Below are 12,155 nucleotides of genomic sequence, written 5' to 3'. Positions count from 1 at the left end.
TGTTTAAAACATGATTGAGGTGTTTAAAACAAATTTTTGCAATGTTTGATTACAGAAATACATTAAATTTATAAAATTTATTGGCTAATAATCATGCTAAAATGTCCTAATATATTTTTCAAATTGATATTAGTCTATAATTTTTTGTGTTTTCATGTGAAAGAATATTTAACCCTGTTTAGCAAAGAAAGATTACCTTAAGGATTGGCATTTGTTGCTTTATTACCAGATCGAGCCTGCGATCTGGTCCGTAAACTTTACTTGCTCTTTCTTCTTTGTTGCTGTTAAGTCTAGGCCCCTGAACTTCTAAACGCTGTTTCCCACGTACATTGATAGAATTACTGTAATTTGCACGCGTCGGTCCAGTACCAGGAGTTGTGGCAGATGTCGATGTTGTCACTGTTGTTCCAGTTAAATTCCCATCATTTAATATCAAACTGTTGGTACTGTTTGATGACTGAAGAGAATTAGTACCTAGATTATAAGCAATACCCACAATTCGTAGTTCTCCTGTCTGTTGTGGTGTTAATGATAGTTGCACCTATTAAAAACAAATGCATCACATTTTAAAAATAAAATATTTTCGAATGTAGAAAAAAATATACACAATAAATATTTTAACAATAAACAAATTGCATTTTCCTCACATTCACATCATCACAACCACTATAGTTCTAAACAACACTGATAATCCATACTAGTATAAACAGGTTATTTGAAACAAGAGGGCATTATTGTCATGCTCCATGATCAGCTGACAGTACAAAGAACAAGATGGAAAAACTACTGGTTAAACAAGTTAAAATGCATTCAAATTTTATTTTTCAAAATAAATAAAACACATCTCACCTATGTTAACATTGTTATAAAATCAGTTGAGCAGTAAAGAACAACATGCCCACTAAGGACACTCAAATTAGGTGACTGCATTACCTGTTACATTACAGAATATGAAATTTGGGAGATTGGGATATCATATGTGCTTTGTAGTGTAATAGGTAATGCAGTCATCTGGCAAGCAAAAGATACATAGCTCAAGTCTCATCAATGGATCTGTTGTTCCATCTAAGACTAGTGTTCATAATTTCACTGAATTTTTTTTTTTTACTACATAACTATTGTTGATTAGATCTTATTTCTTCACATTTTAACGTAATGCCCCACAATCCCCCAACTTAATTAAAATGGTAGAGAAGTGGAAGAAGAATGAAATTAAATTAAATATACACACCGGTAATTCCATATTTCCTGTTAATGTAACTTCTTTCAAAACTTCTGTATGAATAATTTCATCAGCCAATTTATTCTGCATGAGAGATGTTAAAACAAAATAAACAGATTCTTTGGATGTAATTTAATCCAAAACATTAATTAACTGAGCATCACAGAAGTAAATATTAGGTTGTTCCAAAAATAATGGCCAATTTCAGAAACATAATTTTATTCTGAAAAAATTAACAATAGAAATGTTTTGATTGGTCAAAGTATAAGCCATGAACATCTATGCATATCTGTCATCGATCAACGAGATTATTTATGCCTTGTTGATAAAAACTTATTGGCTTTGATGCTAAAAAATCTTTGCAAGCTGATTTCACCTCTAGTTTGGACCAGTGGGTGAAAGATCAGGAGAATATGGAGAATGTGGTAAAGTCTCGTATCCCAAGTTTATGAGTTTCTGCAGTGTCATTCTTGCAACATGTGGTTTTGCATTATCGTGGGGCAGAATTGGGCCATGCCGATTCACCAATGCAGGTTTCAAATTTTGCAAGTGAGCATGCATTTCAGCAAGTTGATTGCTGTAAACCTCTGCTGTAATGCTCTGATTGGCTTCCAGAAAGCTGTAATGGAGAACACTAATTGCAGACCACCAGACAGTCGCCTTTTGCTGATGCAACTTTGGCTTTGGGAAATGTTTAGGGGGACTCATCATGATCAGCCCATTGAAATGATCATTTACGGTTATTATAAAGGATCCACTTTTCATCACAAGTGACTATTTGGTTAAGGAAAGGATCATTGGTGTTTCACAGAAAGAGCATTGAGCACACTTCAAAACGCTAAACTTTTTGATTTTCATTGAGCTCATGCAGTACCCATTCATCTAGCTTTTTCACCCAACCAATCTTCTACAGATTGCATGTGACCATTGCAATACTGATACCAAGTGCCTGAGACATTTCTCTGACACTTTGATGTGAGTTTGGTTCAACAATTATTTTCAATTGTTCATTGTCAAGACTGCATGACCATCCGGTACCTTCTTCATCTTCAATAATCTCATCACTACAGAATTTCTGAAACCACCTTCGTACTGTGCGATCACTTGTGGACCCCTCTCCCCATGCTCTGTCGATATTGGCAGCAGTTTGGGAGGTATTGTGCCCAAGCTTGAACTCATGCAAGAAAAAGAAGCAAAGATCCTTTTTAGTCATGTTCATAATTAAGGGCACCTATACTTCAAGGTTTTCTGTTTGAAATTAGTAGAAAATTATTAAGGAGCATACATCAATTATTAAGTATGTCGAAATTCACTTAAAATATAATTAAAACACTATGATTAAATTGAGTTTCAAAACAACACTTAGAGCAGCCATTATTTTCGGAACAACCTGACAATTAAATAGCAAATAACCTGGAGTTATGGTAGGCTATTTGGCAAGTTGTGTCATATATACAGAATGATAATTATTATCTGTTGGTCAGAAATTGTTCTTATTCTAATAGGAAGTTTTTTATACATCTCAAGTTACTACAGTAGAGTTTGAATTCAAAAGAAAGAAATAAAATGAAAGAAAAGGGGTCTTACTTTTACAGAAGAAACTTCATTGGTTATAAGTGGTGATTTCTCTTGATTATCAGGTAGATGAGGCAAAAATGTCCACAACAAAACTACATCAGTTAATAATAAAGTAATCTTAAGAGGATTCACAAGATGCACTTCAACACTAACTTTTTCTAAAAAAATAAGAAAAAAAATGGAACATTAAAAAAGTGAAGAAAAAAATCACTTTAAATGTAAAACACTATTCCATTAAACATTTCAATGGATGAAACAGGTTTTAGGATCAAGTGGGTCAAAATAGAGAAGAAATGAGTTTAGTTAACTCTTAAGCATTCAAAGGTAATGCTTATTTATTGACATTATTTTGAATTAATCATGAATTATCTCATGGCCTTATAACATCAATGATGTGACTGTTCCTTTTTAGAATGACATTGTCAGGGAGGTATAAGAGGCTGGATCTGGGCAGTTTGAACATAAAACAAGTAGAATATTTGGGCCAGATATGACCAGTCTAAATGCTTAAGGGTTAGAAACTTCATGACCAAAGTAAGTTACTCAGGGATGCTATCTGCATGAAGAATAAGTTAGGGCCCTCATACTTAATGTACTGAGGGAAAAAAATTCTAACATAAGCTCATTGACTAATGTTAACTTATTCTGATCTTACACAATCTAGATAAAAAGTAAGGTATAGCAATATGTCTATACTGATCATTCAATAGCACAAATGTTAAAAAAATTTAAGAGGTATATTGCAAATCACTGAATGGATTCTTTTCAATTATAACTTGAAAGGAGCAAAGATAAGATATTTCTAGAAAACTATTCAAATAAATTCTTCTATATGATGGTTATATTGATGTGAAAAACAACAGACTTATGTCATTAACCATTTCTCTCTGAACATAGCAAGAATCTATATTCAGTCACACAAAGCTTTTTATGATCATTTTTAGTTCCCTTTTAAACAAAAATACAATAATCTGTTTAACCCTTTAGTGTTTAAACCGGCCATATCTGGCCAAAATATTCCACCTTTTTTATTTTAAAACTGACCAGATCTAGCCTCTCACACTTAACCTACATTGACATTTTAAAAATAAACAATAACATCATTGAAACCTCAAAGCTATAAGATAATGCATGATTAATTAAAAACAATTTGAGTGAAAAATTATTACATTTAACAGAGTAATCTGAACACCAAAGGGTTAAAGACTAACATTATCATAATGTCCTTCTTATCAAGAGTGAAATGTTGTGAGAACTAATGTATCATATTCTGGGATACCAGTTCATATTATGAATATATGTTACATTAAATGAGAATTTATAATCAATTGTAAAAATAGATTTGTGCTCTTGAGGTAGAAATTTAACTAACAATCTCACTTAAAAAGTAACTACTGACTCACAATAAAGATTTTAAAAAAAGACTATTTCTATCCAGAAAGGGAGAGAGGAGTCATTTACCTGATTAACAGTAAATTAAAAACAAGTTATAGTGAATACTGGCACTTTGAGAAAAAAAAAAAAAACTTCCAATAACACAAACCTCCAACAAAACCAATTGGGTTAAATTTATTATCTGTAGAATCTGTAAAGCAATGTAAGCTTGGCCGGAAACTCAGCGGTAAACTGCCTCCGTTGCAAGTACTCAATACAAGCTGTTTCTCTAACTCAAACCATTTCTCATTTTCAGTATCCTCCTGAGACATACAAACACCAACAAGAACTGGATTCACTATAAGTAAAAAAAAGTATTAAAACATTTTTGGTAAGAAAAAGAAAATTAACACCAAAAGCATATAAGGAAAAACCAAATAGACACTAGCATTATTTTCACTGAAGTAAATTAGTAAATTTGCATTTAAACTGGAATTTTACATTAACAAAAAAAAAGGGGGGGGGGGATAGTACATTGACAATTGTATTAAAATTTATCAACATTACTTCAGAAGTGTTTTTGTAAAGAGGAAGAAATTATAACCGAAGTATTAGAATAACATATAATTCTGTAATTCAAAGATTTAGTAGAAACAAAATCTGCACTTGAGTCATAACTAATTTAGCATAACTTGTATTGAAAATGGTTTCTACATGGTCTTATGATTTGCTAGAAATACAAGATCACAACTGGATAATGCAATCATGGATGCTATGTCTGAATTACACTATGTCATCTCAAGAAAGGAAGCAAACATCGGACAATTATCATCATCATCATCAACATTTAACGTCTGTTTTCTAAACTGGCATCTTTTTGTAATTGATAAAAATAAATTGGAAATCAAGTACTAGGGTCAATAGTATGGATTAACCTACTCCCTCAAAACTTGACAGAATAAGTACTGATAGAGGTATGAAAGTATGATAAAGTATGATAGAGGTGTTTTGCTGCAGAGGAGATAGATGGCTGGAGATAAAAGGAGTGGAGTGTTAGAGCAAACTCTCACAACACAAGACAGTGAGCATAACAGAATACAGACAGTGGGTCATGGCAGGGGATGAGAAAGTGCATACTTTCATTAGAGACTGCAGGAGAGAGAAGTAAGGTGAGAGATATAGGAGTGGCTCAGGAAGGGGAATGGATAAGAAGTAGGTGGATAATGCAAAAGGTGTAGGAGTAGTGGAGAGGGGGAGATATAAAGTTACATAAGAGGCAATAGTAAGTGGAGTATAACAATAGATATGAGAGGGCATTGAGAATGGTAGATAAGAGATATTTAAGAATCAAGTATAAAGGAGAGAAGAAAGCGGTGAGTGATGGCACAGCAAGGAGGTGATTGGTTGAAATAGAGTGGGCAGGGAAGATAATGAGAAGTGGAAGTGTTACCAGAGTGAGAGAAGGTAAGCAGAAGGAAGAGGAAGTAATAGGTGTTGATTCTGCTCTCAGGTGATTACAAGAGCCCATCCATTTCCTCTTGTAAATGGGCATCCCTGTCATACAAGTGACGTTCATTTCCAGACTTCCATGAAAAACTTGTCTGATCTTGGAGAAATATTGTTTTGCTTGGAAACAGATGAGGGTTGGCAACAGGAAGAACATTCAGCTGTACAAGAATCTGCCTCAGCAAATTCCATCTGAGCCACCATGCAAGCATGGAAAAGTTGATGTTAAATGATGATGAAACAATTTACATTTTCCATAGTAAGCATGTAAAACTTAGAAAAAAAAAAAAAAAAGAAATAATAATAATAAAATGTGTGTCCAAATGTTAGGTTGATTATACCTTCAGATATTGTTCTTGGAGTAACAGTATTACAGAGAAGCACTTTGGTGACATTGCTATCTACAGTTGGCAGCGGTAGTTCAGGAAGTGGCCCTGGATATAATGTTCCCTCATTTAATGACTGACCAAGGAGTTGCTATAAGAGTATTTAAAAGAAATATTGTTAGAAGAGCAAGAATCTAAGAGATTGATAATACTTTTAACTTTAGTACAAGTAAAATATGAAAATAAAACTGACGAAAATTTTTTCATATAATTAGTGGTATTTAATAATATATTTGACAGAATGAAATAGGTTTCTAGTACCAGCTATATAAGGAGCTGTCAATAGGGTACCAGTCTGCTGATGAAACATTGGCTCAGAATTTGGCTGTTCTAATATGAATCATATCATTTAAATCTTAATTTATCATCCATTATTGAACAAGCTTTGAAAATTCTTACAATGACATTAAATCTTTAAAACCAACCTTATAAACAAAAAGATATTCCTTGAGAAAGGCAGCTTGTTGGGCAGTGGTCTGGCAACTATCAGCAGTCAACAAATGCTTGAAAGCAGCTGTAGCATTTTCCAATTGTTTAAGATTGAAAGACTGGCGGCCAATAATAAAGTTGATATGATCCTTTGAAACAGAAATGGTTTATATTTATCAAAAAATTTACTGAAATTTACAAATAATTTGAATATTATACAAATTCATTTATAAGCTTTAAAAAAAGGTAGAGTGACACTCACTGAATTTAGATCTGCTAAATAAATGGAAAAATAACATTTGACCATTCATTAGTCACATGGAGTGTATTGTCACCCCAGATTTTTAAAATGCTCGTAATTTATAGTTGGCAACTTTTTTTTTTTTTTTTTGCTCCCTTCCTCTACTATTCTGACTCAGTGTGAGTGTGTTGCAGGTGGTGTGGCACACTCATGGCTCAGTTGTTGTGGGAGGTAGATGTTTTGTCTAGTTATCTCATGTGACTAACAAAAGGAGAAGTGTAAAATTCTGTACAGTATATTATGTAGCCCAATTTCCCAACATCAAATCCTATGGGGTTGACACATAGTGTCTTCATCTTGTGACATATCAACATACACCTCGTGTTTTTATTTCCAATCAGATTCATGTGAACAGACATTACAGTCTAACATTTTGAGTAATTAATTTACTGATACAAAATCTGATTCAATGAAAGTTTTTTTTTTCTTTTTGTTTGTGAAACAAAACCTATTAGCTATAAATACAGCACTGAGTTGCACACAACCAATGATAATTGAAAAATAACATTAACTTTTGTACTCCAACTAAGGCTACATTTCCTACCTTTGACTATCACCAAAACTTACAAGAACACAAAAGACAGTATGGATAGTGGAATAAGTTATGTGCCCAGATGATTAAACTGCACTCCATATGATAAATCAATAAATGCTGAAATACACAGGACCCTTGGCAAGTTCATTTAACTGACTATATAACATAAATCTACTTCATAAGAGATCACCTGAATCTACAGGACCACAATAGCATAATATGCTGCCAAAAAGAAGATATTATCTCTTAAATTCTTACCTCTGCTAAAGACCAATGTTTGCCTTTGTAAACTTGAAGGGCTTGTGAGTATGACCGTAAAGCATGTTTTTTCTATAAAAAAAATTAAAATTTCTGTCATGATGAATGAATCACAAAGTTTTGAAATTTTAATTTAAAGGCCTGTATCATCATATCTGTTGAATAATCTCAATCAAGAACCAAATAATGGTTAAACAAAAAGTATTGCAGAAATATGTATCAAATCATTTTAACTTTTATCAGGAAATTTTATTATTTGTTTAAATATAAATCTTAAATATGACTCAACAAAAGGTTAGAAAAACTTAAAATTAAAAAAAAAAAATGTACGATAATTTTATGAATAGTATAGGTTTCCTGGGTATATTTTAAGAATCTAGCAATAAAAATCTTTAAAATAAGATGTTTTCTGTAACAGTATTTAGAGTATCCACTTACTTGACCTGATTTGCTGAATCTGTGACCAGCCAAAATCATATGAAAGGCATATTTGCGTGCCATAGGTGGACGCTTTTTGATATAACAGTGAGCTGCTTGCTCAAGTAACAATGCACTTCTTAAATCAGAATCTTGCTATAATAAATAAAGAAACACAGACATAGTAACAAAGAATTACACAAGTATTTATATATAATTTTCTGTCCAAATTTTCCATTTCTGTCCTGAGTTTTCCAAACTATTATATGATACAACATAGGTGTTGAAACAAGACATGCTGAATATTAAATAAAGATAATCTTGTATACTAAAACAATTAAGTTGAGCAGAACACACAACTCTTCTTGCTTCAGGGTGCCTGATTAACTAACACACACACAAAATGTTTCCAAACCAATTTCATAAGTAAACAGTTTGAAGTAAGGATAAGCACATCCAAAAGTAAGTAGGTGGGAAAACAGAATTAGTAAACAGGAAAAGGAGATACCAGAAGTTTAAAATGAAGGAGTATTATATATAAACATAATACAGATGGTTCACATATAGTATAGACAAATATTAATAATATGTCCCTTACTGAAAGGTAAGGGACATTAGGTTTCTAAACTTAACGACAAGCAGAAATGGTACTCGAGTAACAATGTTAAGAAACCCATGAAAAGATAAACCATTTATTAATTTGTGACTGCTGAATTCCATGGTTGTGTATATAACCTTTGCCAGCTTTCCAAAAAAAAAAAGTGAGATTGATACAGTTTATATTCAACATGAACACCTACAAATCAATGTCTACAGTAAAGTTGAGTGGCAAAGGAATTCCACACAATACTGAATACAACATATGGATTGATTTCATTATCATTTAACATCTATATTCCATGCTGGCATGGGTTGGACAGTTCAATAGAATCCAACTAGCTTGAAGGTTGCATTGGTCTGAATGTCTACTTTGGCAAGGTTTCTACAGCTGCATACCCTTCCAAATGCAACTATTTTACAGTGTGTACTGGGTGCTTTTTTTTGTGACACTAACAATGGTGAAGTAACTAGTAAGGGTGAAGCATTGAGGGAGGTGGCTTTGTACCAGATTATCAATTGATGTTAGAAAATACTCATTGCAGAAGTAATTAAGAAACATGTTAGATCAAACCCATGAAGGTGGAATTTCGAGGGTAAAAACTATACAGGACCAAGATTTGTGAAGATGCCATAGCAATATTTGTGCAGAAAAATTTAATATTAATACAAAGATGAAGATGGTGATTTATTAATCAGAGTGACATCTTACCTCACTAATCATTTTAATAAATTGCATAGCAGCCTCTCCATACATGCCTTTGCTTTTTAAAGCTTCTGTACTGATTAGTGTTCCCCTTGCAGCAAGCTGTGGATTTCTGTGAAACAAAGAAAAGAAAGAAAAGGCCTCTATAAGTTAAGATTCTTCAAAGACTATATTTGCATGTGTTAAATATAAATATGGACATGCAGATATTTGAAAAATAAATGCAACAATTCACACAAATGTATTTAAAATACAATTTAAGAACAAAAAATCAATACAAATTATTACTTTCCAGTATCTTATAATTGTGGTGTGGTAATGAAATCATTCCCAGCAGATGCCTTATATGATAATGATTTCTTATATTGGCACAGGACCTGAAATTTGGGGAAGGGGTATAGTCAATTATATTGATTGAGGTACTTGATAGGAGCTTTATTTTATCATCAGCAGAATGATGAAAGATAAAGCTGACAGCAAGATTTGAAATCAGAATGTAAAGAGCTCAAAAAATACCATAAGGTATTCTGTATAACACTTTAACAATTCTACTAATAATAATAACTCTTTCTAATTTTAGCACAAGGTGAGAGATTTTGAGGAGAGCAGCAAATCAATTACATCAACCTCAGTACTAATTATCCAAGTAACCTAGTCCAAAAGTCCTCTGTGACAGGCCAACCAGTTGATTTTCATTGACATCACCAGGTCTCTCCAGAAACGTCACTCCTGCTCACCACAATAGCCACAAACAGTTGTGAGTCACTTGGCAGATTGATCAGATCTAGGAAGACTTCCATATTTGATCCATTTGGATCAAAAGCTTCATCCTTTGGACTTGCTGAACATTGGTTTCATCCTCTGTCAAAAAGGACAACTACCACCAGCATGTTTATTTCTGGGGCCACACCAAACACCTTTATTTTCCAGCCGAAGTAGATTGGTATGAGGACCAGTTCGTCATTCATTAAGATTGTTGTGAAGTGCTTCCTGGCCTCATCCTCAATTGGAAATCTCATTTCTACCGCACTTACATTTTTCCCCCAGTAATGTACATTTTGGTACCCCAGATTTGTTTGAGGCATTTTTGTATTTGCTGTTGTGTCACTTGCTCTATTTTCTGGATTTTCATTCCTATACATCTGTAAATGACAGTTCTGAGATCAATTTCTTCCAGGATGAATTCAGGTATATTAATACTACATTCTAGTTAGAATTCATAAGGTGATTTTTAGCATTTTCTAAATCCTGGAGGGATAAAAAAAAATTGCCAATTCTAACTTGAAGGGTGAAAATACAACAGAGCTGAGGAACCCTTCACAGAAGAAAAATTTTGAACAGACTCTTGACAAACAGCTAAAACAAAATTTATAAACTACTTGAAGCAAGATATTGCTGACATAATCCTTTCAAATAGAGGCACAAGGCCTGAAATTTCAGGGGAAGTTTAGTCAACTGCATCGCCCCAGCATACAACTGGTACATCAGCAGCATTTAAGTTCAAAACAAAGAGCTGGAAGTAACGCTAAGCATTATGTCTGATGCATTAACTATTCTGCCAGTTCACAGCCTTAACAACAGCAGCAACAACAACTCACACTGGTACAAATCTGCCCAGAAGATGCATAATTGGTTTAACTGGATCCTGTAAACAGACAGCTTTAAACTACAAACACAGAAGGGAGGGAACTACAAACTGTTAAATATTATTTAGAGCAATATGTTCTGTCAATTTACCATAAGAATAAAGATATTTTTGTCATTACTATATGACAAATGCTTTGGGGTATTTCTTCAAGCTTTCCATGTTTTTATATTTGCTTTTTCCATGTTAGCATGGTTTAAACAGAACTAATTGAGGTAGTTTTCTACAGTCAAATGCCTTCTCTGTAGCCAACCCTTGTTTTCAGGTTAGGTCTGATTTTCACTAGTCTTCACACATTAAAACTGGACCACAAGGTTTATGGACATACTGTTCACAAGAGAAGTAATCAACATTTTGCTCATACACTGTTCCAGTGAAGACACAAAAAACAAAAAAATATACATACAAATACATATGCATGCACACATACACACAAACTTACATATGCATACACACACACACACACACATAAATATTAGAAAACCAGAGCACACCAATCAAAGTTAGAAAACAAATGAACCCTAACTAACCTGCAGGTGGCCAAGTATGTTGTGACAGCAGATTCCATGTAATGATGAGGGTATTGTCTGCCATTGTCCTGCATGAACAGTGTTATACATGCCATTTCCTAGATTTTGGAGGTTTTTTTAAAGATGAAAATAAATCAAAATTAGTGATTGCAAAACTGATGAGTGACAATTGTTTTCTTGTCATTTTCAATTTTTTAATTCTTATGTTCAGTGTGTTCACTGTTGTGAATGAACATATTTCCCTCTAAAATATTCATAAGATTCATTAGTTCTGTGGTTTAAGAAGCTTGCAACTATAATGTTTTGGGTTCAGTCCCACTGCACAGCCCCTCGAGCAAGTGTCTTCTATTCTAGCCCTGGACCAACCAAAGCTTTGTCAGTGAATTTGGTTGAGAGATACTGTGTGGAAGCCTACACTGGATAATCTACTAAAGTAATATGTTGTTTGTTTCATTCATTTGATTGTGACCACATTGTGTCCTGCCTTGAAGGGTTTAGTCAAACAAAACAATCTCAGAACTGTTTCCTTTGTTTTAAGTCCAGCACTTATTCTACTAGTCTCTTTTGCTGAACCCCTAAGTTACAGGAATGTAAACAAACCAACACTGGTTGACAAGCAGTGGGTGTGAGAACAACACAGGTACAGAGAGAGAGAGAGAGAGAGAGAGAGA

General features: G+C 33.4%; 1 protein-coding gene across 1 annotated transcript in view; it reads right to left on the bottom strand.

The window, feature by feature from the left end:
- LOC106869306 (trafficking protein particle complex subunit 8) overlaps positions 1-12,155 on the bottom strand; it is a 115,640-nt gene that overhangs the window by 17,817 nt on the left and 85,668 nt on the right. Inside the window, exons 12-21 of the mRNA XM_052971467.1 lie at positions 11,485-11,582; positions 9,316-9,421; positions 8,028-8,162; positions 7,590-7,661; positions 6,492-6,644; positions 6,022-6,157; positions 4,344-4,532; positions 2,810-2,958; positions 1,232-1,306; positions 197-541 (exon numbers count right to left, since the gene is read on the bottom strand). Of these exons, the coding sequence (XP_052827427.1) occupies positions 197-541; positions 1,232-1,306; positions 2,810-2,958; positions 4,344-4,532; positions 6,022-6,157; positions 6,492-6,644; positions 7,590-7,661; positions 8,028-8,162; positions 9,316-9,421; positions 11,485-11,582 (1,458 nt within the window). The remainder of the gene's footprint in view (positions 1-196; positions 542-1,231; positions 1,307-2,809; positions 2,959-4,343; positions 4,533-6,021; positions 6,158-6,491; positions 6,645-7,589; positions 7,662-8,027; positions 8,163-9,315; positions 9,422-11,484; positions 11,583-12,155) is intronic.

The sequence above is a fragment of the Octopus bimaculoides genome, chromosome 1, assembly GCF_001194135.2.
Source record: "Octopus bimaculoides isolate UCB-OBI-ISO-001 chromosome 1, ASM119413v2, whole genome shotgun sequence".
Classification (NCBI taxonomy): domain Eukaryota; kingdom Metazoa; phylum Mollusca; class Cephalopoda; order Octopoda; family Octopodidae; genus Octopus; species Octopus bimaculoides.
This window is presented reverse-complemented; position numbering and strand designations above follow the sequence as displayed.